Source organism: Ranitomeya imitator, chromosome 1, assembly GCF_032444005.1.
Source record: "Ranitomeya imitator isolate aRanImi1 chromosome 1, aRanImi1.pri, whole genome shotgun sequence".
Lineage (NCBI taxonomy): Eukaryota > Metazoa > Chordata > Amphibia > Anura > Dendrobatidae > Ranitomeya > Ranitomeya imitator.
Window position 1 is genome coordinate 739,670,824 of NC_091282.1, and position 27,512 is coordinate 739,698,335.

Genomic DNA, 27,512 nt, shown 5'->3' on the forward strand with positions numbered 1-27,512 from the left:
ATTTATTTATTAGCTAAATACATTTACAGTAATACATGTAAACTACACACGCACGGCACTAATTGTGTATTGTACTAGTTCATAGCTGTATACATAGGTTGAAAAATAGGAACTCCGTCTCTTTAAATCTTCGGTTGGTTTATTATGTGGCATAAACCAACAAGAAGGAAAAATAAAAACAGCCCTTCAGGCTAAAACAGGAAAACAACAAAAAAAGCAAAATGCTGCAACACAGTCCATACGTATGCGGATAACATCCCGCTCTGGAGAAACACAGGTTTAGTCTTTCTTCATGACACAAAACCACTGGAGAAACCTCTCTCCAGTCTAGCTGACCAAAGACTGCTTCTGGAGTCGAGAACCCCAGACTCTTTCCATCGTGTAACTGACCACACGATTGTGACATCACACAGGTCCTGTCAGTACACAGCGCTGCAGGTGGAGATAAGGTGAACACCTTCCCACCCACGAAAAAAAAACAGCCCATGTATGAAACTTTAACTTAGCCCTCACAACACGTAGTGTGCTGGAGGAAAACACTCTAGTTTCACATCACTGACGTCATTAAGCGCAGTGACACATATCTCCCCTCTATTACATTACCAGTGACTTTGTCACAGTATCTTGCAAATATCTATATATCTATCTATCTCATATGTATCTGTAGCACCCACTTAACCGCTTTTGTGGGCAGGGTAGTTGGTAGTTCTCACCTCAATATAGTGCAGTGCCTCCAACCGAATCTTGCTGGGAGTTGAAGTGGGATGCAGGAGGGTCTTCCTCTTCTGCCAGGGGTCGTCTCGGGAAAACCCTGTACTCACTATGTATATACTCACAAGAAGATGAGGTTGAAAACTTAAACAGGTTTATTGTGGAGGAGGGTAAATGGTAAGTATGGTAAGGGGGATGGCAAGTAATAATAAAACAAGCAGTATTCACAATTTACACATACAGAATCGGTTAAGGATTTGCAGTTTACTTGAAAGTTAGGTTAAGTTGAAGTTGAGTTGAGCTAAGTTAAGTTAAAATTTAGTTGAAAGTTACACTTTCCCCTTAGGCCGGGTTCACATTGCGTTAACAGCAGCCCGTTCAACACATACGTTAATGGGCTGCTGTTAACGCAAGTGCCGACATTCCATCGCGCTAGCGCAGATAGGGCATCTGCTAGCTCTATCTGCGCTAGCCATGACGGACCCAGAAACGCTGCAGCCCGAGTCTCAGGGTCCGTCACTCAATGACGGCACATCGCTAGCGCACGCGCACGCCTAGCGATGCGTCCGACATAGGAATTAATGGCGGCGTTGACGGACTGCGTTATGCCACGGTGTAACGCAGTCCATCTAACAGACGCCATTAACGCAATGTGAACCCAGCCTTATATAGCAACAAACACTCCTAGCTAAAACTGCTTCACTGTGAATGGGCTGCAGCCTAGGAAAACAACACAGTTCACTGTTGGGGCCCGGTTGCCGTGGATGATGGAGCTCTTGAAGACTTTGTTGGTGCACATAACAAAACAAAACTTCCTTCACAGATAGATATAATAGGACTATGTATCCCATATCTATCTATCTATCTATCTATCTATCTATCTATCTATCTATCTATCTATCTATCTAATATCTATCTATCTATCTATCTCTCATATCTATCTATCTCTCTATCTATCTATCTATCTATCTATCTATCTATCTATCTATCTCTCATATCTATCTATCTCTCTATCTATCTATCTATCTATCTATCTATCTATCTATCATCTATCTATCTCATATCGATCCACCTATCTATCCCATATCTATCCATCCATCTCTATGTTTGCTCATCTATCACTTAAGCATCTGTCATTCTACATTCTATTCCAGTACGTGTCACAGGGTTGCCACACACGGGCATGGATAGGAACCTGTATTGGTTTTTCCAGCATCGGACATATCAGCACGTGTGCAGGAGGCCTTAGACAATGTAACGCTGGAATTATCTGTTATTTGTATCACAGCAGGGACTGGGGACTCGGCTTTTTCTGCACCCATTCATTATCTGGCCTCGCATCCTCCTTCTCGCAGCCTGGAAATTATGGAACTATGTGGCCAAACTCGTTTGTCATCTGTGATTGATGCTTAGATAGCCGCTCCCGTCACTCAGCGCGTGGGGCAATTGGGACCTTTAAAGTATCACTAAAGACTTCCTTTCTGTTACTTTACAGGCGGCAGATGAGAGCACCGACGTCAGTGTTGTGGAGCCTGAACGTGAGGAAGATGTGACCAATGTGCCTCCTTCATCCCAGGTAAAGCTGGATTTCTTTGGGTGCACTCTCACTTTATACAGTCAAAGGTCCAATCCCTTTTACTTAGGCAAAAATATGTGAACCCATTCAATTGTGTACAGTTAGGTGGTCTTCCCATCTGGGACATTTATGGGAATTGTGCTTATATCAATACCGGTGGCCTGGGAGCAATCAATGAGGAATGGAGAGGTATCCATTTGTGCACAACTCGAAAAATTGCTTGTCAATATGCCATAAATATCCTATATTGGATCAGCCTTTTTAGGAAACTCTGCAGCCAAAATAAGTTTTCCCTTTGCATTGTTGTACATTTTGGCCACATTGGCGTTAGGTAAAGATGTTGTAAAAAAAAATGAACGTCTATTGGGCACTCTAAGAATAGCCAGACACATTAGGATAAAAGGGTTTTCTGGTTCCAAAAAAACGTTCTCACCCGGCTATACTTTTGTTTAAAAAAACAAACAAATTGTTTACTAAGGGTCCAACTTTTAGTCTACACCTCTGCTCCCGGTGTCTAAAATTGCTCACACTGACTGCAGCGTTGTTGACGTGACATCAGCAATCGGTGAGCTTAATGGCTCTACCGTGAGCCACTAAGGGCCGCTGAACTGACTGATTCAGCGCTGCAGACAATAACAAAGCAGCTTCAGAGACTCAGTGCTGAACCCAGGAAGGGTGTGTAAACTACAGTTTTTGTTGTTAACCAAAGTGCAGCCAGAGGACAGGGTTGTTCCAAAACCGGAAAACCATTTAAAATCGACTGAACCTACGAACTTCTGCCGGACTGAAATACCATTTAATGTGCATAGGGATCTCCCGACTCTGTGTCTTTCAGTGGCTTACTCAATTGAAAACAAATGCCTGCTCATCTTAACCAAACATGCGTGTGTTTGTGTTAAGAAAATTCTTAGTTGTTGGATTGAAAGTGTTTGGCCACCTTAAGGCTATGTGCCCACATTGCAGAAATGCTGCGGAAATGTCCACAGCATTTTTGCAACTCCCTGCCGCTGGTAAAACGCATGCGGAATTTGCATGCATTTTCCTGCAAGAGTTTATAGCTTGCAGAATGCTTGCGTTTTCCAAGCGATGCTTCAAATTGCTTGGAAAACGAAAAAGTGATTGATAGGTTGGTCACACTTGTCAAGCATAGTGCTTGACAAGTGTGACCAACTTTTTATTATTGATGCTGCCTATGCAGCATCAATAGTAAAAGATAGAATGTTAAAAATAATTTTAAAAAAATATATGGTTATTCTCACCTTCCGACGGCCCCCGATCTCCTCAGCGGCGTTCCCGGTATGTTCTGTTCCCAGGAATGCTTTGTGCGAAAGACCTTTGTGACGTCACGGTGGCGGGACCACGATGTCATCTCAGGTGATTCGCGCAATGCGTGCCTGGGAACAGAAGCCGCCGCGTGCACCGCTGAGAGGTGGGAGGACTCCGGGGGCCATCAGAAGGTAAGTATATCCCTATTTTTTATTTTAATTATTTTTTTTACATGAATATTGTACCCAGGGCCTGGAGGAGAGTCTCCTCTCCTCCAAACCTTGGGTACCATCCGCACATGAAGCGCTCACTTTACACATGGTGGGCATAGTCACATGCGTAAAGTGAGCATTTCAATGCAATCCTATAGAGGCAGAATTGCCGCGAAACCGCAGAAATAATGACCATGGTGCGGATTTTACTGCTATGCGATTCCGCAACGGGAAAATCCACAGCAGCAACTGCGGAATCCCATAGGATTGCATGGGTATGCTTTTTTAACCGTTTCCACTGCGGCAAAAACGCAACGGAATCGCATAAAAAACGCAACATGGGCACACAGCCTAATGGTACAGCCACACGTGACGGCTGACAACGCGACCAAAGCTCCACCAGCCAACTGAGAACCTATTGGCCACCAAGGTGGGTGACGTTTCTGCCAGATGCAAGTGCTTGCACCCTTGTGTCACATTGTGCCAATTATTGTGTCAGAATCTGCAATTCCTAATGCCTAAAGGGAAAAACTAATCAGTGCTCCAAACAGAATAAAATCAAAAACCAACAAAGCAGAGAATGTGCAATGAAAAGATATATCTTTATTTATAAATAATATAACAATAGAAAAGTATACAAAAATGTGCACGTATCAAGGTATGCATAAAAATAGAAATGATTAAAAATGAATTTCTGTATATAAAGACCAATTTTGCATGTAGCGGATAAGGTAAGGTTCACAAGATTGAATATATATATTTTATAATATTTACCCTTAGGAATTATAAGCACCACCCATAAAAAAATCATAAAAATAAATAATAAGGAAAAATTTATAATTTTGCAATGTTTATGTAATCACTCCAGTGCACAAGCAATGTGGAAATTGAAAAAACTAGTCACACCAGTGTGGTACACGAATAATAAAATTTTATATATAAAAAAATAAATATACAAAAACTCATATTCACAAGGTGCATACAGGCTGAAAAGTATACATGTACATGGGTGCATGTACTCATATAAATATAAGATAAATCAATAATATACGCTGTGTACCACAGTGAACACCATAAGTAGGAGGCACAAATAATCAAGTACAAGTGCATAGGATCAACAAAGTGCTGAACAGTGTACCTTTTAAAGTGGCATGTGCATGGTGCTCAAAATTCACCAAAGAGAAAAATGGGGGAATATACCTTTAAATGCCGCCAGATCTTGATACCGTGCACCCCCACGCGCATTTCGAAATAAGGATTCCTACGTCAGGGGGAACTTTACTATGCAATATGGCATCAATTTTTAACAATTATCAATAAAGGATTGTTTTTAATGAAGCTGAAACCATTTCTACTTGAATGTTTCACGTTTGGTCAATACAGAAGTTTCCTACTGAGTCGCAATGGTGAGCTGGTTTCCATCCCCTTTTTGTCATGTAACCTGGCAACCATCATGTTGGCGCCGGCACAGTTTAAAGTGTTGCAATCCCAGAAGTCCAAGGTACATGCGCTGTCCTAGATATTTGGCTTTATCAACACCACTTTTTGTCGAAGAACCCCTCAGCTTCTCCTCCCTCATCCCACTGACAGCACAGTGACCCCTGCACATGACACAGAGCATGCCCATAACCCTCTCCTATAGAAGTCAATGCGTTTTTTTTCTGACTGAGGCTTTCTGCTGTTAAAAAAAAAAATTGTGGAAAAGCTCAGAAAAGAAGAAAATATGACTGCACTCATGACCATGGAAATAAAAGAGTTCCCGATATTGTCCTCTGTGGCATATATGGGGTTAATAGGATCACTTTACACCCGGTAGGTACATTGAGTTCACATTTTCACTTAAATACAAAGGTTTACCGAACAAAACTCCGCAGATCTCCAGCGCTCGCTCTCCCACCCCCCCCCCCAAAAGATGAGCACCGTCAACAAAGACATCTTGACATGGGCACCACCCGCTTTTTTTCCCTTTCGCGACGTTGGATGTGCTAACAAGATCATTTGAAAAGGATGATGAGAATACTTCATTTTGGTTTCCTGAGACAGAGCAAAGAAAAGGGTTGAATATCGGCAACTCACAAAAATCCTCTTTCTATACAAAGTTGTCAACTGTTTGATTAGATCATTGTGACATTTATATGTAGAGCACAATTTAATATCCTCTGACGTATGAGCTGTGAGTAGTGAGCGCTGTCAGAATGGTATCATAAAGTAGTGGCCGTACCCTTTAGCTCCAAAATGGCCCCACCGTCCATGTACTAGTGGGGGTCCCACCTCTGTAATCTCAAGAACTGTCGAGAACAGAAGACCCAAGTCCATGTATTGGCCAGAAAGTCAAGATGAGCATGCACCCTCGCTCTCCATGGCAGTAAATTGAATGTGAGTGTGCACCCACTTGACCATTTCTGTCGCTCCCACAAGAATAGAAGTCTACTACTAAGGTACTCTTTATTTGTAAATTAATTTTAAAAAGTTAGGGGGATCTATAAGTGACATTGACATTGTCATGAAATATAACAAGGTCTACATTCAATACCATATGAAAACCGCAGTACCCCATATAAACATAAGGATTTTGATAAGGGCCTAATGGTAGTGGTGGCTGGACAACTGGATCAAATCATCTTGAAATTGGCAGATCTTGTGTGGTGTAGTACATGGAAAAATAGGTGACCGGGTCATTGATGGTCATGAGGGTACCCATCTGGCCTGATACCACAGAGGAACTAAAGTAGTGCACTACTTAAAAAAAATATGACTGGCAATGATAATAAAATGTCAGAAAAACACAGAGTATCGCAGCTTGCAGTGTATGTTGCTGTGTATATGCAGAGCAGAGTGCCCTGCACTCCATCGGAAACGCCTATCTTGTCGATCTGAGTTTCACAGTTTGACCAGAGCTTAATTAGGCCAAATTGTTTTAAAAACCTATCAGAACTGATTGATAAAACAGTGTCAGAACACACAGAGTATCGCAGCTTGCAGAGTGGCCTGAACTCCTAGTACTCCAGCACCTATCTTGGGCATGTGAGCTTCAGAGGTTGACGATGGGACAATGGCCCAGTTTTCATGAATCATGTTTTCTTTCATGTGGATGACCAAATACATATGGCAAAAGAGATGGCACCAGGTCACTGCCTTGCTCTATCCTACAAACATGGTAAAGGATAAATAATTGTTGTACATCCATAAACAAGATACTAAATCTTTGCCCTGAGAGAACCAAGATATGACGCCACCTGGCCATCATGTCCCCATAACAGTGCCAGCCATGGTGGTGGGAGCCGACACAGAAAGAAGATGGCCCTTGTGCAAGAACAATATCTAAATTCTTTGCAGTTCAATAACTCATCATAATGCACAATTCCACCTACTTTGGAGGTGGTACCGACCCCCTTATCTTTTGGGCCCCTGTGCAGCTGCCCAGGTTGCACGAATGGTACGTCCACCTCTGAGCCTAGTGCCCTCTTTAAATTGGCGGTCACAATGTCTTTGGGGATCAGCAGGGCAGTCTCAGATGGTTCCTACCTCTGACCTAGGTAGTAATAAACTGTTTCAGTATTGTATCTAGTTAATCATTACATAACTTCCATCTCTTGCACACTAGCGTGATTTCTCCTTTCTGTTCACCCTACGTTTGTGCGGTGCTGTGTGCAATATTTCCTTTTTGCATAATCTGCTGGCGCCTTTCTCCTGTGTGTCGGACAGTGTTTGCTAGTACAAAAGTAGAAGCAGACGTGCACTGTCATCCTGGCACCCGGAGCCAGAGGAAAGAACAAAACAGGAAGAAAAAAGTCCCTGTCTCTGGTCAGTGCAGCCACAACAAACCGGTTCACCAAGTTTGATTCAATTTCTTGTGAAGCGTGAATGAAGATGATAAAAGATCATTGTGAGTATTCACCGAGGACAGAAGCCGCAGATCTCACCCGCCAGATACAGAGGGCAGCATTGTTATTACGTTCCCTGCTAGAAAAAAAAACCTCAGGGCTGAACTTATTATATAGGCAAATCATACAGAAGTCATAACGGAACAGTTCGAGGTGGAGTGCGGCGGGCGCTCATAATATTTACCTAATTATTCTTATTTTAGTTTAGGGCATCTGTACTGTAGCTAATCGAAGGTAAAATAATAAGTGCACTGTCTCTTTATGACCAGAACTGCAATACCAAAACAAATCTTGTACTCAATGGTGGCGCTGTTTCTGGAACAAAATTTCTTATTCGTTAATCTTCTGGTTTTTTTTTGTTTTTTTTTTTACATGGGTGCAGATGATACTTTAGTAATCCAATTTCCCATCTGGTAATTAACTGAGTAGGGGTTGATCAGCAATCATATCTTAAGGTACCGTCACACTCAGCGACGCTCCAGCGATATAGACAACGAGCCGACCTAAACTAGATCGCTGCAGCGTCGCTGTTTAGGTCGCTGTAGAGACGTCAAACACAGCAGCTCCGTAACGATGCAGGAGCGATCCAGTGACGTAACGGCGACTCACTTATCGTTCTCGCTGGTTGTTAGCTCCATGTAAAACGTTGCTGGCATCGTTGCATTTGCTGTCAAACATGACGATACACGCCGACCTGGCGACGAAATAAAGTTCTGGACTTCTAGCGCCGACCAGCGATGGCACAGCGGGATCCAGATCGCTGCTGAGTGTCAAACACAACGAGATCGCTATCCAGGACGCTGCAACGTCACGGATCGTTGTCGTTCTCTTTGCAGAGTTGCTGAGTGTGACGGTACCTTTAGAGAGTTGTCTATGTCTTGATTTCTCAATCCATACTGTTATTAGGTTACTTTTTGTACAAAATTATTAGTCAATGTACTGCATTATTATTGACCACGGTACAGTACAATTATTTACGAAGGAACTATTCGGCACTGCTACGTAGTAACTTTACGCATCCTTAGCTTAAAAGTAGCAATTCGCTATCGATGCAGGAGGAGTACGGGCCTAGAGCATGGTCCCCCCATAAAGGAGATGGGAATACAGGAATCCTACAACACCATGAAGGTTAGTGGGAGCAGTGATAGTGGGGTTTGCTGGGGAAGGACAAAGATTTTCTGATGGCAGCGCCGAGAGTGGGTGGTCACGTGATCACAAGTAGGTGATTTGCAAGCTTCTGGTCACATTACGACTAGGCATGTCCATCCTTGCTCAATTCACTTGTATTGAGTAAAGCCGCCCATGTTCAATCACATGTACAGTTGTGCTCAAAAGTTTACATACCCCAGCATAATTTTTGCTTTTTGCTTTCTTGGCCTTTTTTCAGAGAATATGATTGATAACACCAAAACTGTTACTTTATCATGGTTAGTGGTTGAGTGAAACCATTTATTGTTAAACTACTGTGTTTTATCTTGTTAAATCATAATGACTACCCAAAACATCCAAATGACCCTGATCAAAAGTTTACATACCCCATTTCGTAATACCTGTATTGCGACCTCTAAAAACAATGACAGCTTGAAGTCTTTTGTGGTAGTTGTGGATGGGGTTCTTTATTTTCTCAGATGGTAAAGCTGCCCACTCTTCTTGGCAAAAAGCCTCCAGTTCCTGTAAATTCCTGGACTGTCTAGCATGAACTGCGCGCTTGAGATCTCCCCAGAGTCGCTCAATGATATGGAGGTCAGGAGACTGAGATGGCAACTCCAGAACCTTCATTTTGTTCTGCTGTAGCTAATGACAGTCGACTTGGCCTTGTGTTTTGGATTGTTGTCATGTTGGAACGTCCAAATACATCCCATGCGCAGCTTCCGGGCTTATGATTGCAAATTTGCCTCCAGTATTTGCTGATAACGTGCTGCATTCATCTTTCCTTCAACTTGGACCAAGTTTTCTGTGCTTTTGTAGCTGACACATCCCCAAAACATCAGCGTGCTTTACAGTAGGATTGGTGTTCCTTTCATCATAGGCCTTGTTGACCTCTCTCCAAATGTAACTTTTATGGTTGTGGCCAAAAAGTTAAATTTTGGTCTCATCACTCCAAACTACCTCGTTCCTGAAGTTTTGAGTCTCGTCTCTGTGTTGTTTTGCATACTGTAGGCCAGATACTTTGTGGCATTTGCGAAGTAATGGCTTTCTTCTGGCAACTCGAACATTCTGCCCATTTCTTCCTCGCCTCATTGGGGGACACAGGACCATGGGTGTTATGATGCCTGCCACTAGGAGGACACTAAGAAAACTTGAACAAAATTAGCTCCTCTGCAGTATACACCCTTGTACTGGCTGTAATCGAACCAGTTCTTGCTTAGTGTCCATAGGAGGCACTTGGGTCTGCCATTCAGACCTCAATGTTATTATTTTACTTTTTAAATTATTAATATTTTTAAGTTTTTTCCTTCATGAAACGAAGGGGCGACAGGACCTCTTCAGGATCTGATCTCCCCGAATCATCAACAGGTGGGAACGCGGTGTGTCGCCTCCCTGTACCCCCTCCTGCACCGTTTCTTTGCCATGCCTGGGCTCACTTTAGGGGCGACGGTTCCCTTAGGGTCCCGATCTCTCCACACCACCAATGGACAGGAACATGGAGTGTCACCTCCATGTACCCCCTTCCAGAGCCAGGCCGGACAATAGCCCTGACCCACCCTAGGGATTGAACCCATGGGATCTCCAGAGGCCCCCCATTGGCAACCCCCACTTCATCACCACTGGCTGAAGGCGGATGATGGAAGGAGGCAGTCTGTCCCTCTCCAGTCTCCACCTCCCTATCAAAGGGATGGTGGATTGAGTGGCCTAAGAAGCACAGCAAATTTTCGGCTCTGCTACATCTGCGCTGCAACACCTGACAGTGAGTAAGTGCTGCGTCCGGCGGCAGCAGGAGGGCTTCCCTCAGGTGCAGAGAAGGTCCTGCCCCCTGGGGGGGTGTCCTGATGTCTGGCGGCATTTGATGATCTGATGATCACTGCTATGTAGCAGAGCCGATCCAGTTGTGCCAGCTTCTAGCCTCCCATGGAGGCTATTGAAGCATGGTAAAAGTTAAAAAAAAATGTTTTAAAAAATATGAAAAAAAAGTAAAAAAAATGAAAGTTTAAATCACCCCCCTTTTGCCCCATCCAAAATAAAACAATTAAAAAAAAAATCAAACATAAACATATTTGGTATCACCGCATTCAGAATTGCCTGATCTATCAATAAAAAAAAAGCATTAACCTGATCGCTAGATAGTTTAGCGCGAAAAAAATTCAAAACGCCAGAACTACGCTTTTTTAGTCTCCGCGACATTGCATTAAAATGCAATAACGGGTGATCAAAAGAATGTATCTGCACAAAAGTGGTATCATTAAAAATGTCAGCTCGGCAGTCAAAAAATAAGCCCACACCCGACCCCAGATCACGAAAAATGGAGACGCTACGGGTATCGGAAAATGGCGCAATTTTTTTTTTTTTTAGCAAAGTTTTGATTTTTTTTTCACCACTTAGACAAAAAAGGAACCTAGACATGTTAGGTGTCTATGAACTCGTAATGACCTAGAGAATTACATTGGCAGGTCAGTTTTAGCATTTAGTGAACCTAGCAAAAAAGCCAAACAAAAAACCAGTTGTGGGATTGCACTTTTTTTGCAATTTCACCACACTTGGAATTTTTTTCCCATTTTCTAGTACAAGACATGGTAAAACCAATGGTGTCATTCAAAAGTACAACTCGTCTCGTAAAAAATAAGCCCTCAAATGGCCATATTGACGGAAAAATAAAAAAGTTATGGCTCTGGGAAGGAGAGGAGTGAAAAATGAAAACGCAAAAACGAAAAAGGGCTGCGGCGTGAAGGGGTTAAAGGTGAACTTCAAGCTCAAGGAACATTAGTGTCAGATCGCACCACTCGTCACTGTAGGAGCTAAAGTGGACTTCATGGGAGACGACCAAGGAGGACACTATTTTTTGAAAAAAAATCATAAAAAAGACTGGAATTTGCCAAACTACTTGTTGACAAGCCACAAAGCTTCTGGGAGAATGTCTTATGGGCAGATGAGACAAAAATTGAAATTTTTGGCAAGGCACTTCAGCCCTATGTTCACTGTCAGAAAAATGAAGCATATCAAGAAAAGAACACTGTCCGTACTGTGAAACATGGAGGTGGCTTTGTAATGTTCTGGCGCTGCGTTGCTGCATCTGGCACAGGGTGTCTAGAATCTGTGCAGGGTACAATGAAATCTCAAGACTATCAAGGGATTCTAGAGAGAAATGTGCTGCCCGGTGTCAGAAAGCTTGGTCTCAATCACAGGCCATGGGTCTTGAAACTGGATAATGACTCAAAACATACAGCTAAAAACATCCAAGAATGACTAAGAGGAAAGCATTGGACTATTCTGAAGCGGCCTTCTATGACCCTTGACCTAAATCCTGTTGAGTATCTTTGGAAAGAGATGAAACATGCCGTCTGGAAACCTTCAAACACGAGGCAGCTGGAGCAGTTTGCTCTTGAGGAGTGGGCCAAAATACCTTTTGAGCAGTACAGAAGTCTCATTGACAGTTACAGAAGTCTCATTGATTGCAGTGATTGCCTCAAAAAGGTTGTGCAACAAAATATTAAGTTAAGGGTACCATCATTTCTGTCCAAGCCTATTTCATGAGTTTTATTTTTTTTTTATTCTGTGGAAGCATGGTTGAAAAGCAATGTCTGACTTTCATTTGTTCATTTTCATAGATTTTTTATTTATTTTGTTAGATTCAAGTTATTTCTGTGACCATTATGGGTTATTCTGTCATTAAACGAGAGGTACCAACAATTTTGACCATGTGTGTACATATACAACGGTCAGATATGCAAATACAGGTAAAGTCCAAAATATATAAGTAGATGAATCATGTCCGTTACCAGTTTGATGTTCGACCATGTGAGCTGGGCTGCCTGGTGGAGTGGAAGTACTAGCTGTTTCCAGTTCCTTCCAGCGTATTTCATGACATAACCCCACTTTTAGAAGTGAACAGCAGGCATGAAAAAGAGAGAGCACATGGCCTTACACAAGCTTTTATCCCCTTGGTCTATCACTCTTTTTTGCACCCCCAGGATGGTCCTTTTCCATCTTGGGTGGTTGCAGCTAAGGCTCCCAAAACCTATGAAGATCATAGGGCGCCATTGGATCCAGCCGGACCCCTTTTACACTTGGATATCAAACACGGCTTTCCTACCTGGCTTCTATCAGCCATTTTGTGTAAAGTCTCCCCCCTGGGTGCTAGAACGGATTGAGATCTTGGAAGACGTTCGGCCTTCCCGAGATCTCGAAAATGTAACCAGTGTACAGCTAGGATATACAATAACTTCATATTCTCCTTAAATCTCCTTATGAACTCTTATCTGACTGGATGAAGGAGTACAGTACAGTTGATGGGCATGACTTAAAACCCCCCATATTCTTAATGGCCGGACAAATCCTTTAAGGAAAGCCCTGTCTGTTCACCATCCAATGACATAGCTGCAGGTGGTTCAGCAGTGCTGGTCACACACTCGGTGGCTCAGAAGTGCCATCTGCACCTTATTGGGAGAACAGTATTATAAATTGCACATGGTAGTGGGACCTATGAGATTCTAGTTGTGCCTCAGATGGTAGACCACTGTTAGCAGGGCAATGTTCATGGAGGAGATTAGAAAGAACTTCTTATGCAAAGACAAATTGCTTGATTGAAAGTGCACGTTCTAGAAAATCCATAGTTGTGTTTTTTTTATGACTTTGGCTCTGGGGTGACGGACACCTATAGATTTGCATGGACTCCACCTTTCATGCAAAGGTTTGTTTGTGAACGAAAGATCAGAATACATGACGAGAACATGGTAAGAGGAGAAACAAGAAGGTGATCAAGGGTGGTGTTCATATAGCAGGTGAGAGTTTTGAAAGGGAGAGACATTTGTGCAGATTAGGGGGGAATATCTACATGAAAGGGATAATAGACTACTAACCAAACTGCTGGAGAACAACTGGATGTTTTTCAAATATCATCAAATTTACACAAGGACAATACCGATTAAATAAGCTTAAAAAACCCTTTCTGAGGGTCCACACTGTACACAGCACATGCACGTGACTGTAGTATAGATCCAAATGTGCTGTCAAGGATGTGCGTCTGTCCCATGGGCTCTATATAGTCCCTCCACCAGGTCCATATTCAATAGAAGCAATGTTTCTGGAGAAGCCTCTATAAGCATAGTTGTCAGCAGTTGGCAAATTTGCCAACAATGTCCCACATTTTTGGAAACAATCCCATAATTTCCTGTTTGCAAAACCCAACTAAAAAGTTGGTGTTTCCATCTGTGTTATCTGCTGTGTATAAAGGTGTTATTAGTCATTGTACAGTTGTACAGGAGGAGGAGGTGAGCTGTGATATCACCTATTGTGTGTGGTGGATCCTGTATTATCTACTGTATATAGAGGTGTTATCAGTCATTGTACAGGAGGAGGAGGGGAGCTGTGACATCACCTATTGTGAATGGTGGATCCTGTATTATCTACTGTATATAGAGGTGTTATCAGTCATTGTACAGGTGGAGGAGGTGAGCTGTGATATCACCTATTGTGAATGGTGGATCCTGTATTATCTACTGTATATAGAGGTGTTATCAGTCATTGTACAGGAGGAAGAGGTGAGCTGTGACATCACCTATTGTGTATGGTGGATCCTGTATTATCTACTGTATATAGAGGTGTTATCAGTCATTGTACAGGTGGAGGAGGTGAGCTGTGACATCACCTATTGTGAAAGATGGATCCGGTGTTATCTACTGTATATAGAGGTGTTATCAGTCATTGTACAGGAGGAGGAGATGAGCTGTGATATCACCTATTGTGTATGGTGGATCCTGTGTTCTCTACTGTATATAGAGGTGTTATCAGTCATTGTACAGGAAGGGGAGGAGGTGAGCTGTGATATCATCTATTGTGAATGATGGATCCTGTGTTATATACTGTATATAGAGGTGTTATCAGTCATTGTACAGGAGAAGGAGGTGAGCTGTGACATTTCTTATTGTGAATGGGGGATCCTTTGATATCTACTGTATATAGAGGTGTTATCAGTCACTGTACAGGAGGAGGAGGGAGTTGTGACATCACTTATGGAGAATTGTGGATTTTGTGTGATCTCCTAAATACAGAGGTGCTATCAGTCACAGTGGCCCTGTCTGTGATGATAATGTGACTGCTGAAAACTGATCTCTACAGAACAGGAGGTATGAGCCTAATAACAGACTTGGAGAACAATCTGGGAACTTTAAGATTTTCTTTTGAATGTTTCCTTTAAATGGAGCATATATATCTTTTTTCTGCCTAAAATTGTCACACAGAATTCCCACACTTCTTCTTAGCTATTCTAATTATTCAGTGATACATTCTTTATTTGCTTGAAGCTAACTAAGCAAATCTGCCATCTAAGATTCTTGGAGTATGTGGTGCCTATCCCTAGACCCCTCACAATGCGAACCACCGGGTAATATGCCTTTAATCGGAGCTGCAGGCCGACCCCTACATAAACAGTGCGCCTGTCATGGAATCAGTTAAGGGCCCCCGGTACGTTCACGTTGAGTAAATGCAGATGAGCTGCCAGCGAAACTGTTGACATTAGATCACATGAGAAGTTTTTTTCCCCTCTCTACACTTGGGAATGAGCCGTTGGTTCAGCTCTGCCATATGTAAGTGTATGACACCACTTCCGCTGTTTGCAGCACACTTTGCTCACTTTGACCTCCTCTTTTTCATGCACCTGTTGTGACTTTTTTCTTCCAGGAACAGCTGGAAGATGCCGGCAAAAGGCTGGCTGATGAGCAGCCCAAAATGATCCTCAGTGATTGCCAGGGGAAGGTAACAGAGGTGGAGCTGTGGCTGCAGCAGGTGACCCTGTCACCGGAGGAGAGTCGACAGGACCCAGAAATGCTGCGGAGCGTGGAAGAGCAGCTTGCAGAGTGTCAGGTAAGAGGACGTGCGGACAAAGTTCAAGGTGCTGCACCTTCCGGTGGACTGTATAAAAGTAAAAAAAACTCTGCAAGTCATAAAGCGCACTGTATGCTTTTATAGGTGTCCTCCTCATCTCTGTAACTCATCTATTTTTTTGACGCACTGTTATAAATACATTTTGATCATATAATCATATTCTGCAACTTTTCCATATACTTGGTATTATAAAAACTTTTTTTGCTCCCAGTAAATGGAAGTTTTCCCCAGTTTACAGACATCAACCTTGGTGACCAATGCCAAGCAGCTGCTGCCAAGTTTAATAATACATGGGATGCATTAAAAGAGGCACTGACGCTCATGACGGGTACATAGTTTTGTCTCTGTACAAGTCACTCTTTTGGACGCACTTAGATACTGTGTACAGTTCTGGTCTCCGGTGTATAGGAAGGACATAGCTGAACTAGAGCAGGTGCAGAGAAGAGCGACCAAGGTTATTAACGGAATGGATGTACTGCAAGATAGCTTAATAAACTTGGGGTTATTCGGTTTGGAAAAGTGAAATCTTAGGAGTGATCTTATTACAATGTACAAATATATGAGGGGACAGGCCATAGATCTTTCTAATGATCTTTTTACACTTAGAGGACAACAGGTCTTCCTCTACAGGACAGAAGGTTTAATCGTAAGCTGACGCGGATTATTTACTGTAAGAGCAGTGAGACTATGGAGGTCTCTGCCACATGATGTTGTAATGGTTGATTCACTGCTAAAATTCAAGAAGGGCCTCGATTCCTTTCTTCAAAAATACAATATTCTGTAATGGGTCGTTGATCCAGGGAACTGTTCTGATTTCTGTATGTGGAGTCGGGAAGAAGGGGGGCTGTAATGGGCGCAGCTGGATGAAAGCCCCCACATGACTGCGTTGCCAAGAAGGGAGTTTTAGAGTTTTGAATAAAAAAAAGGGATCTTATAGGTGATTGGTGGAAATTTTTGAATAAGGGGTGGACCTAGTGGGGAAAGGAGGCAGGGGCTGGAGAAGTGCGGGAAGGATCACTTGTGAGGTGAATCATCAGGAGAGAAGAAGTGTGCAGCTACTCACCATGGCCTCCATAGACAGCCTCGTGGAGCAGCTGCGCAGGGAATCCAGGTCCAGGAGCGATGGATGGCTGGAAGAGCAGCTCACCAGGCTGCTGGGCGACTGCGGGAGCCGGGGCAGCAGGACCAGGAGAACCCGGCCCCCAGAAAGATTGTCCCCCGACATGTCACCGCGCGGCAGGCGCAGGCCGCGGAGCCCCTCCGGGGACCCTGCGGGGGCTGCGGGACGCGGCGCGACCATCCTGCCCGTCCCCCCCTCCGGCAGGAATCCACCCGGCGGCTCTGCCGGCGCGAGGCGGCGACGTGGAGCGGCGACCAGCCAGGCACGGCCCGATGCCAGGGCCGCAGCGGAAGCCAGGGCCGCAACGGAAGTGCGGCCTAGTCCGGGAGCGAGCGGCGGTGCGGCGCCCTCTAGCGGTGCCAGAAGCAGCCGGAGCACAGCGCGGGCAGCGGCGGCAGAGTCAGGAGGAGAAGGGAGCACAGCGACGTCAGCGGTGAGGGCCGCACAGGTAGTGCGGCCTAGTCCGGGATCGAGGGGAAGTGCGGCGCCCCCCAGCGGCGCCAGGAACAGCAGACTTACAGCACAGTTAGCGGCGGCGACAACAGGAGGAGCCAGGAGTCCAGCGACGGCAGCAGTGAGGGGGAGCTATGGAGCAGCGGTGACAGCGGCGGGCTCACCTCCCCTAGGTGGGCCTGGCAGCGGCACGAGACGACAGAGTAGGGCGACGGGCAGGCTGGCATCGGTGGTTCAGCTGGGCCCGGGACGCGTTGGTCGTGGGGCAGGTGCCGGTCGGGCAAGTAGGCCAGGAGGCCGAGGTGGATTGCAAACAGCCGTCAGGTCAAGATCCGCCAGGAGGTCCAGCGACAGGAGTGTATCGCCAGTCTCGGTCCCCCCTGGTGACGTGGAGGCCAGGGGCGCGGGCCTGGGGCAATTCAGCGGCAGCGACGACCCCGGATCTGAGAGCGAACATCCAGAAGATGGCGAACAGCGGGATTCCGGAGACACGGCTGGTGGGGACACAGCACCTGCGCAGCCTCGTGAGTACATGTCTATTCCTATTTCGGTGCCGGGTACGGTGGGGTTAGTGGAGGGGGTAGGGGACGCTGGTTCTGGGCTTCCTGGCGTTAGAGAGCTTTTGGCAGGTATGTCGCATATTTTGAGGCGATTGGACGCGGGGCCAGCAAGTAATATGGGAGGGTCACCTGCTGGGGCTTGGTTGGTGGATCCTGTTAGTACAGCCGGGGGAGGGGGCTCCGGTGAATTAGTGAGGTCTGGGGCGGCCGCGTCGGCCCAGGCAGCTGGGGTGTCAGTGTCGGTTCAAACGGAGACGGGTAAGAAGGATGAGATAAAGTTGGATGATCGGGCAAAAGGGGAGGTCTTTGTGTGCTTTGAGGGTCCCCTCGGTGCCCATTTAAAGAAGGAGGTGAAGGAGAAGATCTGGAAGGATGAATTTGTCGAGATTTTCTCCCTCCTCCCTTTGGAAAAATTTAATCTGGACAAAGGGAAAAAAGATGATAGCAAAAAGGAAGAGGAGGAAAAAAGGCGTTGGCGCCTGATTCCGCAAACGTTTGTTAATTGGCAACAGGCTTTTGCTATCTTGGCCAGTGTGATAGGAGAAAAATTCCCGGAAAATTGCTCGGGTCTTTTCTGTTACTTTGATTCTATTGGTGAGGCACATCGTACGTATGGGGGCCAGGCTTGGCAGCGTTACGATGAACAATTCAGGCAGCGGAAGGCGGTTAGGCCTGAGATAAAATGGGAGCATAAGGACATTGGATTGTGGCTGAAGGTGATGGCCCCTGTGAGGTACGGGCAGTCCTTTCAAGGGGGCGCGGGGAGTAGTAGTCAGCAATCAGGACAAGGGGGAGGAGGAGGACAGGGGTATCAAGGGGCGAAGGAAAAAACGGGAACGTGCTGGCAGTTCAACGACGGCCAGTGCAAGTATGGCAATACCTGCAGGTTTAAGCACGTGTGTTCCCATTGTAGCGGAGCTTCACACGGGGCTTCAAAATGTTTCAGAAAAGCAAGGGGCAAGCCAGCAGGGGGTAGCGGTCATGGGGGTGACGCCGGTGAGGCTTCAAAAGATGGCCCCTTATCTAAGTAGATATCCGGACCGGTTGAAGGCGGTGGTGATTAGGGACGGTTTTGCTGAAGGTTTTAGGATTCCTCACCCGAATCATACGGTCCCCTTTTCTACAAAAAATCTGAGGTCAGCAAGTTTACATGCGGATGTTGTTTCGAGTAAGTTAGCAAAAGAGGTGGAGTTAGGAAGAATGGCGGGCCCGTTTAGTTCGCTGCCTATGGAAGGGGTGATCGTTTCTCCATTGGGGGTGGTGCCCAAGAAGGAGCCAAATAAGTTTCGTTTAATCCAGCACCTATCGTACCCAAAAGGTTGTTCTGTTAACGATGGCATTGCGGAGGAATTATGCTCGGTTGTATACACGTCGTTCGATGCGGCAGTGCAATGGGTTCGTATGTACGGAGCGGGGGCCTTGATGGCGAAGACAGACATCGAGTCTGCCTTTCGGCTTCTGCCGGTACATCCGGAGAGCATTCCGTTACTAGGTTGTTTTTGGAATGGAGAATTTTATTTAGACAGGTGTTTGCCGATGGGCTGTTCCATTTCTTGCTCGTTGTTTGAAACTTTCAGTACTTTTTTGGAATGGGTTGTTAGAGACGTTTCTGATGTTGCTTCGGTCATTCATTATTTGGATGACTTCATGTTTGTGGGCCCCCCGGACTCTGCGGTTTGCGGTAATTTATTGGCCACCATGGAATGGGTGTCCGGGCATTTCGGGGTCCCTTTGGCGCAGGAGAAAACAGAGGGTCCCTGTACGGTCTTAAGTTTTCTCGGGATTCTTATCGATTCTAGAAAGATGGAATGCAGGTTGCCCGACGACAAATTGTTGTTGCTGAAGCAGGAGGTGTCCAGAATCGGAAAATTGAGGAAAGTGACGTTGAAGGAGTTACAGTCGTTGCTAGGGCGCTTAAATTTTGCGTGCCGGATCATGCCTATGGGCCGGATTTTTTGCCGAAGGTTGTCCAGAGCTACGGCGGGAGTCCGTGCAGCTCATCATTTCATACGTTTGAGCCGGGAGCACAAGGACGATCTGTTGGTTTGGCAGCGTTTCTTGGAAAATTATAATGGCAGATCATTGATTCAGCAGGAGGATTTGAACGCCTTTGATTGTGAAATTTATACGGACGCAGCAGGGGGAGCCGGTTATGGCGCCTACTGTGCAGGCAAATGGAGTGTCGGAGTGTGGCCGGAAGAATGGCGGCAAAACGGGCTAACCAAAAATTTGGCATTGTTGGAGTTGTTCCCAATTGTAGTGGCAGCGTTTATTTGGGGCGAGAATTTTAAGGATCGTCGGGTACGATTCCATTGTGATAACTTGAGTGTCGTGTCAGTTATCAACAGTTTATCTTCCTCTTCTCCCCCCGTGATTAGGTTGGTTAGGGAATTGGTGTTGAGGTGTTTGGAATTGAATTCGTGGATTTCGGCGGTGCATGTACCAGGTGTCCAAAACAATATAGCTGATGCTTTATCTCGTTTTCAGTGGGACCGATTCCGGGAACTGGCGCCAGATTCGGAACCTACAGGAGCGGGATGTCCTTCGCATCTGTGGCAGATTGTTGCGGAAGGGGAGGTCGCTTGATACAGGCCTCACTGTCGAGCAGGACATGGTCGGATTATGCAGCGGCGTGGGAGATGTGGGAAGGTTGGTTGGTCCAATGCGGCCCAGTGGAATCCGACGGCGATAAGATTATGGCTCTGCTGGCTTTGATGGGTAAGGCGGCCGAATGGGGATGGTCCGTTTCGAGGTTAAACAAAGTTGTTGCGGGTCTGGCCTTTGGTTTTCGGTTGCAAGGTTCAGCTGATCTGACAAAAGATTTTTTGATAAGGCAGGCTTTGAAGGGTTTTCGGAAGGGCAATGTGTCTTTTGATAAGCGTAGGCCGATTTCTTTTGGTATGCTGGAACGGCTTGGGGAGGCTTTGGGCGGTATTTGTAGTTCGCAGTTTGAGGTTGTATTGTTTAGGTTAGCCTTCTCTTTAGCGTTCTTTGGCGCTTTGCGCCTGGGGGAGCTGGTGTCCCCAAATAAAAATAAGGTGGGTGGTCTGTTAGCGGAAGATGTTGACTTTTGGGCAGGAGGTATTGTATTTTGGATCAGGCGTTCTAAGACTGATCAGCTTGGTAGGGGTAGGCGAGTGGTGCTGGGGAGAGTTGACGGTAGCGGGATGTGCCCGCAGCACTGTTTGGAATCTTATTGGCGTCTGTCGGCACTGAGGGCAGGCCCTTTGTTACGACATCAGAACGGGGAATTTTTGTCGCGCTACCAATTTACGGCGCTGTTGAAGAGGGGTTTGGGATCGTTGGGTGTTGACCCGAAGAATTTCGGGTCGCATTCATTTCGAATTGGTGCTGCGTCCGAGGCGGATGGTCTGGGCCTAGGCGTTGATGTTATCAAAAGAATAGGCAGATGGAGTTCGGATCGATATCTGTCTTATATTAGGAATTAGGTCTGTGGGGGAGAGAGCCTTGTTATGGTGTTAATCATTGTTGTGTTTTTTCAGGTCGAACCTCCCTCCTGGCATGGATTATCGGACATTCATTTGTTCATTGGGGTGCGCTTCGTGCGGATGTCAGGCGAAATGGTAGGCAATTAGGCTTTGTAAGGGATTCGGTGGTTATTAGATGGTTGGGATTTCGGGGTATGTTATGGCGGAGTTTGTTGCCGGCAGTTGCCAACGCCGCTAGATTGGATCGACCCCCGGACATTTTGGTGGTTCACCTTGGAGGAAATGATTTGGGAGTTAGGCCAGTGAGGGAGTTGATCAGAGACATTCGTTTTGATTTTTTACGGTTGTGGGTATCTTTCCCGGGTGTTGTGACGGTGTGGTCGGACATTGTACCAAGGCGGAAGTGGCGTGATGTACGGTCCCATAGAGGGATCAATAGAGCCCGGGTGAAGCTGAATAGGGCGGTGGCAGGATTTGTGTCTCGGAACGGGGGTATTGCCGTTAGACATTTGGAGCTGGAGGATGGGATTGGCAATTATTGGAGGGATGATGGAGTGCATCTTAATGATGTTGGTATGGATTTATGGGCACTCGGGCTACAGGAAGGAGTCGAGAGAGCTTTGGTGGCGGTGGGGCACTCACGAGCCTGAGGTGGTCAGGGCTGTTCGTGTGTGGCGGGGGGTGGGGTTCTTGGAGGTGGTGATGACGTTTTTACGGGGTTGATCTGGCTTTTGTTTACGGGCTCTGGACGGGGAATTTACCTCGGGAGCTTTGGGGTTTTGGTTTGCCCGAAATGGGTTACATGGTGCCCTTGAGCTGGTGGTCACGGCTGAGGGTAAAGAAGTGTTTGGTTTTAAAGTTGGTGGTGGCTTTATGCCTATTTTTGAGCCAGATTTCTTACCCCCAAGAACCCTCCCCTCCAGGTTTTTACATATGGTATATATGTTGTTATTTATGTTATTGTTTGTTTAATAAAATGGCCGCTGTGGCCAAAATTATCCAAAGAAATTTACGTGTTGGTGTTTAATTTAAATTTACAGGAGAAGGGGAGAATGGCCCCCTGGGGATGGGGTGGGGGTCAGGAAGATTGAGTACGGGAAAGACCCTGTTTTGGCGATACGCGGTCAAGAAGGGGGGCTGTAATGGGCGCAGCTGGATGAAAGCCCCCACATGACTGCGTTGCCAAGAAGGGAGTTTTAGAGTTTTGAATAAAAAAAAGGGATCTTATAGGTGATTGGTGGAAATTTTTGAATAAGGGGTGGACCTAGTGGGGAAAGGAGGCAGGGGCTGGAGAAGTGCGGGAAGGATCACTTGTGAGGTGAATCATCAGGAGAGAAGCCCACCCTCCCTCCCTTTATTGTGGATTAGTTTAAGTGAACAGTTTGATGGAGGGGTAGCCGGGGAGTTGGGTTTTTTCTCATCTCGGTTTTTTAATCAGTTATTGCCAGAGGGGAGTTTTCGTTATCATTGTCACAGTGGCAGTTTTGGCGGGGGGTGGGGTTCTTGGAGGTGGTGATGACGTTTTTACGGGGTTGATCTGGCTTTTGTTTACGGGCTCTGGACGGGGAATTTACCTCGGGAGCTTTGGGGTTTTGGTTTGCCCGAAATGGGTTACATGGTGCCCTTGAGCTGGTGGTCACGGCTGAGGGTAAAGAAGTGTTTGGTTTTAAAGTTGGTGGTGGCTTTATGCCTATTTTTGAGCCAGATTTCTTACCCCCAAGAACCCTCCCCTCCAGGTTTTTACATATGGTATATATGTTGTTATTTATGTTATTGTTTGTTTAATAAAATGGCCGCTGTGGCCAAAATTATCCAAAGAAATTTACGTGTTGGTGTTTAATTTAAATTTACAGGAGAAGGGGAGAATGGCCCCCTGGGGATGGGGTGGGGGTCAGGAAGATTGAGTACGGGAAAGACCCTGTTTTGGCGATACGCGGTCAAGTAATATGGAGCTATTAGTATCTACCCCATGGGGTTTTCACCTTCCTCTGGATTTGCACATTATGCTACAGGTTGAACTCCATGGACTTAAGTTTAACTTGAACCCTAAAAACTATGAAACGATATACATTCCTATAAAAATTTAGGTTATTTTCACATTAATTTTTACATCACGTTTGGCTTATACAACAGGTGGATATGTGCTGAATGTATAGTCCACCAAAAAGACTGGTTTTGGTTGCTTGTCGCAGTACCCGCAAGGTCGCACTGCGACCCCATTCACTTGTGTTTCTCTGCATAGTCGTTACTGCACCGAGTGAACCTTGCTTGCACGACAAGTTTTGCAGCCAAAGTCACCGTGCAGGCCGGACTTAGAAAGTTTAGGTTTGTATCGCAGGCTTTGTACATTGGGTTATGGAGATTTAGTATATCATGACTTAATTATGTTATTTATTGGGTCAATTATAAATTGTCAAAAAGGTCTTGTTCAGTAGATGAGAAGATCAATAATTAAGCTATGGATGTGTGTATATACCGTAATATAAGTACTGTACTGTTCAAACTTTTTAGGCAGCTGAACAAAAGAGAAATCTAAATCAAATTAATATATGGTGTGACTTCCTTTTGCCTTCATGAATTTTTCTAGATAAAGTTTTTGAATGAACTCGACAGGGGGCTTGTTCCAAACCTCTCGGAGAACTAACCACAGATCTTCTGTGGATGTCGCTTGTGCAAATCCTTCTGTGTCTTCATGTAATCCCAGACAGACTGGATGATGCTGAGATCAGGGCTCTGTGTGGGCCGAATCATCACTTAACGGACTCCTCCTGCTAAGTTACATCTTTTCTTTCCAGAAAACCTTACAAGAAACAGAAATGAAAATCAACCTACTGTTGGAAGATGCCGACTACAGACAGCAGGGAAACGGGGCTGTGCTGGAAGAAGCAGAGAATTTAGCTCTGAAGTTAAAGGCTCTGAAGAACAGTTTAGAACACATGCAAGAAATGCTGCAGGCCAAGTTTACAAGTGTACAGGTATCCTGCCACTATTATCAATTAGGAGAATTTTCTTTTAAAATATGTAGATTTTTTTTTCTTACCCAGTGAAAATGCAGCTGTTCTCCTGAACCCGACGTGGTTTTTCTTTTGTTCATGCTCCTTTCCATTCCTGAGATATAGCCTCCTCTTCGCCATATATAAATATAGTCTTGTTAGTAAGGGTAAGTTCACACAGGACGTTTTTGCTGCGTTTTTTTGCTAATTTTCAGCTGCTTTTTACAGTACCAGCAAAGCCTATGAGATTTCAGAAATCACATGCACACACATTGTTTTTTTTTTGTCATCAGTATTTTGTGTTTTGCTGCGTTTTTTGGCCATAGAGCATGTCACTTCTTTCAGCGTTTTTTCAGCGTTTTCCACCCATTGACTTGAATGGATGGTGAAAAACGCTGCAAATACGCAGGTTGACTTTTCTTGCAGCGTATTTGCTACACAAGAGTCAAGGACATCCAGATGCGACCTCACATTCGGCTCTGCTACCTCTAGATGGCAGCCTGTCATGCAGCAGAGCCGACCTGAACCCCATTCACTTGAATGGGGGGCCCGACATTACAGTGTTTGACACGCTGTCATATGCATGACAGCGCGGCAAACACCGCTTCTGATCAGCGAGTACATCATCCCAGCCGGTCAGAGAGTCGCGCCTCCCACGCTGTCAGAAGACAGCGAGAGTGCTAAGCTGTGATCGGAAGTATAAACTTTACCTCCAATCACTGGTGTCAGGTGATGGGACAACTACTCCCATCATCTAACACCTGCTAAGGCTAATTACAGTGACAGCAGAAGCGGCAGATGGGAGTTTTCATCTGCCGCTCCTGCGCTATAAATAAATAATTTTTTTTTTTAAATGGCGTGGGTTCCCCCCTATTTTTGATAACCAGCCAAACAAAACTCACAGCTGAGGCTGCAACCCCTAACTGTCAGCTTCAGCAAGGCTAGTTATCATGAATAGAGGGGTCCTCACACTTTTTTTTAATTATTTAAAGAAATAATAAAAAAAATGGTGTGGGGTCCCCCCCATTTTTGACAACCAGCCTTGCTAAAGCTCACAGCTGGAGTCTGCTATTCTCAGGCTGGTAAGGGGCCATTGATATAGCCCCCCCGAACCTAAATATAGCAGCCCGCAGCTGCCCAGAAAAGGCGCCTCTATTAGATGCGCCAGTTCTGGCGCTTTGCCCGGCTCTTCCCACTTACCCTGTAGCTCTGGCAAGTGGGGTAATGAGGGGTTAATGTCACCTTCCTATTGTAAGGTGACTGTAAGCTGGCTTAGTAATGAATAGGTGTCAATAAGACACCTATCTATTACTAATCCTAGAGTTAAAGGGTTAAATAAACAGACACAGTAAGAAAAAAGACTTTTAATGAAATAAAACACCACACAGTTTTGCCATCTTTATTATTCTGCCATTCCAAGCGAAGCCATCGATCTTGTGAAATAAAAATACAAATAATAAGCCAACACAAATACTCCCTGTTCCGACACAGTCCAATATAACGAGTGTCCCATCTGGGGAAGATAAAGCTTACAACCGTGAGAGCTGCTAATGCGACCGCTCCCGGCTGTAAACTACTGGGGAATGAGGAGATGCTTCCGGCGCTTGCTTCAGTGACCGGGGGTGATGTCACTGAGCATGCGCTCCCTCACAGCCTGACCTGAGGTAACCTCTGGACCATGGGAAAATGCCAGTGAAGAGGTTTCTATCTTTTTATTCTATCTATTCATTCTATCTATCTATTCATTTTGTCTATCTATCTACAGGAAGTTTATTTTTCTCTGTGTGCACTCAACTTTATTGGCATGCACAAAGAGGCAAAAAAGTATGAAAAAAACGCACCAAAAACACGATAGAAAACGCACCAAAAACACACCTAACCTGTGCTTTTGACGCAGCTTCTTTCCTGCCCAGAAGATCAGGTTTTGCTGCAGAAAAAAAATCTGCAAAAACGTCCTCTGTGTGAACTTACCCTAAAGGAGGCGTGCTCCTTATCTCTTCTCTGTGGCTGTCTTCTTCAGGACAACTCCCACTTGCTAACAGAACTAGATTTACAGTGGGGGAAATAAGTATTTGATCCCTTGCTGATTTTGTAAGTTTGCCCACAAAGACATAAACAGTCGATAATTTTGAGGGTAGGTTAATTTTAACATTGAGAGATAGAATATCAAAATTAAAATCCAGAAAATCACATTGTATAAATTATATAAATTTATTTACATTTTGCAGTGAGAAATAAGTATTTGGCTCCTACAGACCATAGACGTTCCTAATCAACTCATTACCTGCATTAAAGACAGCTGCCTTACATAGTCACCTTTATAAAAGACTCCTGTCCACAGACTCAATTACTCAGTCAGACTCTAACCTCTACAACATGGGCAAGACCAAAGAGCTTTCTAAGGATGTCAGGGACAAGATCATAGACCTGCAAAAAAGCTGGAATGGGCTACAAAACCATAAGTAAGACGCTGGGTGAGAAGGAGATAGCTGTTGGTGCAATAGTAAGAGAATGGAAGAAATACAAAATGACTGTCAATCAACATCGATCTGGGGCACCATGCAAAATCTCACCTCGTGGGGTATCCTTGATCTTGAAGAAGGTGAGAGATCAGCCTAAAACTACATGGGGGGAACTTGTTAATTATCTTAAGGCAGCTGGGACCACAGTAACCAAGAAAACCATTGGTAACACATTACGCCGTAAAGGTTTGAAATCCTGCAGTACCTCCAAAGTCCCCCTGTTCAAGAAGGCACATGTGCAGGCCCGTCTGAAGTTTGCCTGTGAACACCTGGATGATTCTGTGAGTGTTTGGGAGAATGCGCTGTGGTCAGATGAGGCAAAAATTGAGGTCTTTGGCATTAACTCAACTCGCCGTGTTTGGAGGAAGAGAAATGCTGCCTATGATCCAAAGAACACCGTCCCCACTGTCAAGCATAGAGGTGGAAACATTATGTTTTGGGGGTGTTTCTCTGCTAAGGGCACAGGACTACTTCACAGCATCAATGGGAGAATGGATGGAGCCATTCCCCGTAAAATCCTGAGTGACAACCTCTTTCCCTCCGCCAGGACATTAAAAATGGGTCATTTTTGGGTCTTCCAGCAAGACAATGACCCAAAACATACAACCAAGTCAACAAAGGAGTGGTTCAAAAAGCAGAACATTAAGGTCATGGGATGGCCTAGCCAGTCTCCAGACCTTAATCCCATAGAAAACTTACGGAGGGAGATGAAGCTACAAGTTGCCAAGC

General features: G+C 45.2%; 1 protein-coding gene across 4 annotated transcripts in view; it reads left to right on the forward strand.

Annotated features, from left to right (window-relative positions):
- The window catches only part of SYNE2 (spectrin repeat containing nuclear envelope protein 2), a 395,759-nt gene that overhangs the window by 256,916 nt on the left and 111,331 nt on the right, over positions 1 to 27,512 (forward strand). For all 4 annotated transcript variants that reach the window (XM_069733882.1, XM_069733900.1, XM_069733891.1 and 1 more), the window contains 3 exons: positions 2,207 to 2,287; positions 15,483 to 15,665; positions 24,064 to 24,243. In XM_069733882.1, coding sequence (XP_069589983.1) covers positions 2,207 to 2,287; positions 15,483 to 15,665; positions 24,064 to 24,243 — 444 coding nt within the window. The remainder of the gene's footprint in view (positions 1 to 2,206; positions 2,288 to 15,482; positions 15,666 to 24,063; positions 24,244 to 27,512) is intronic.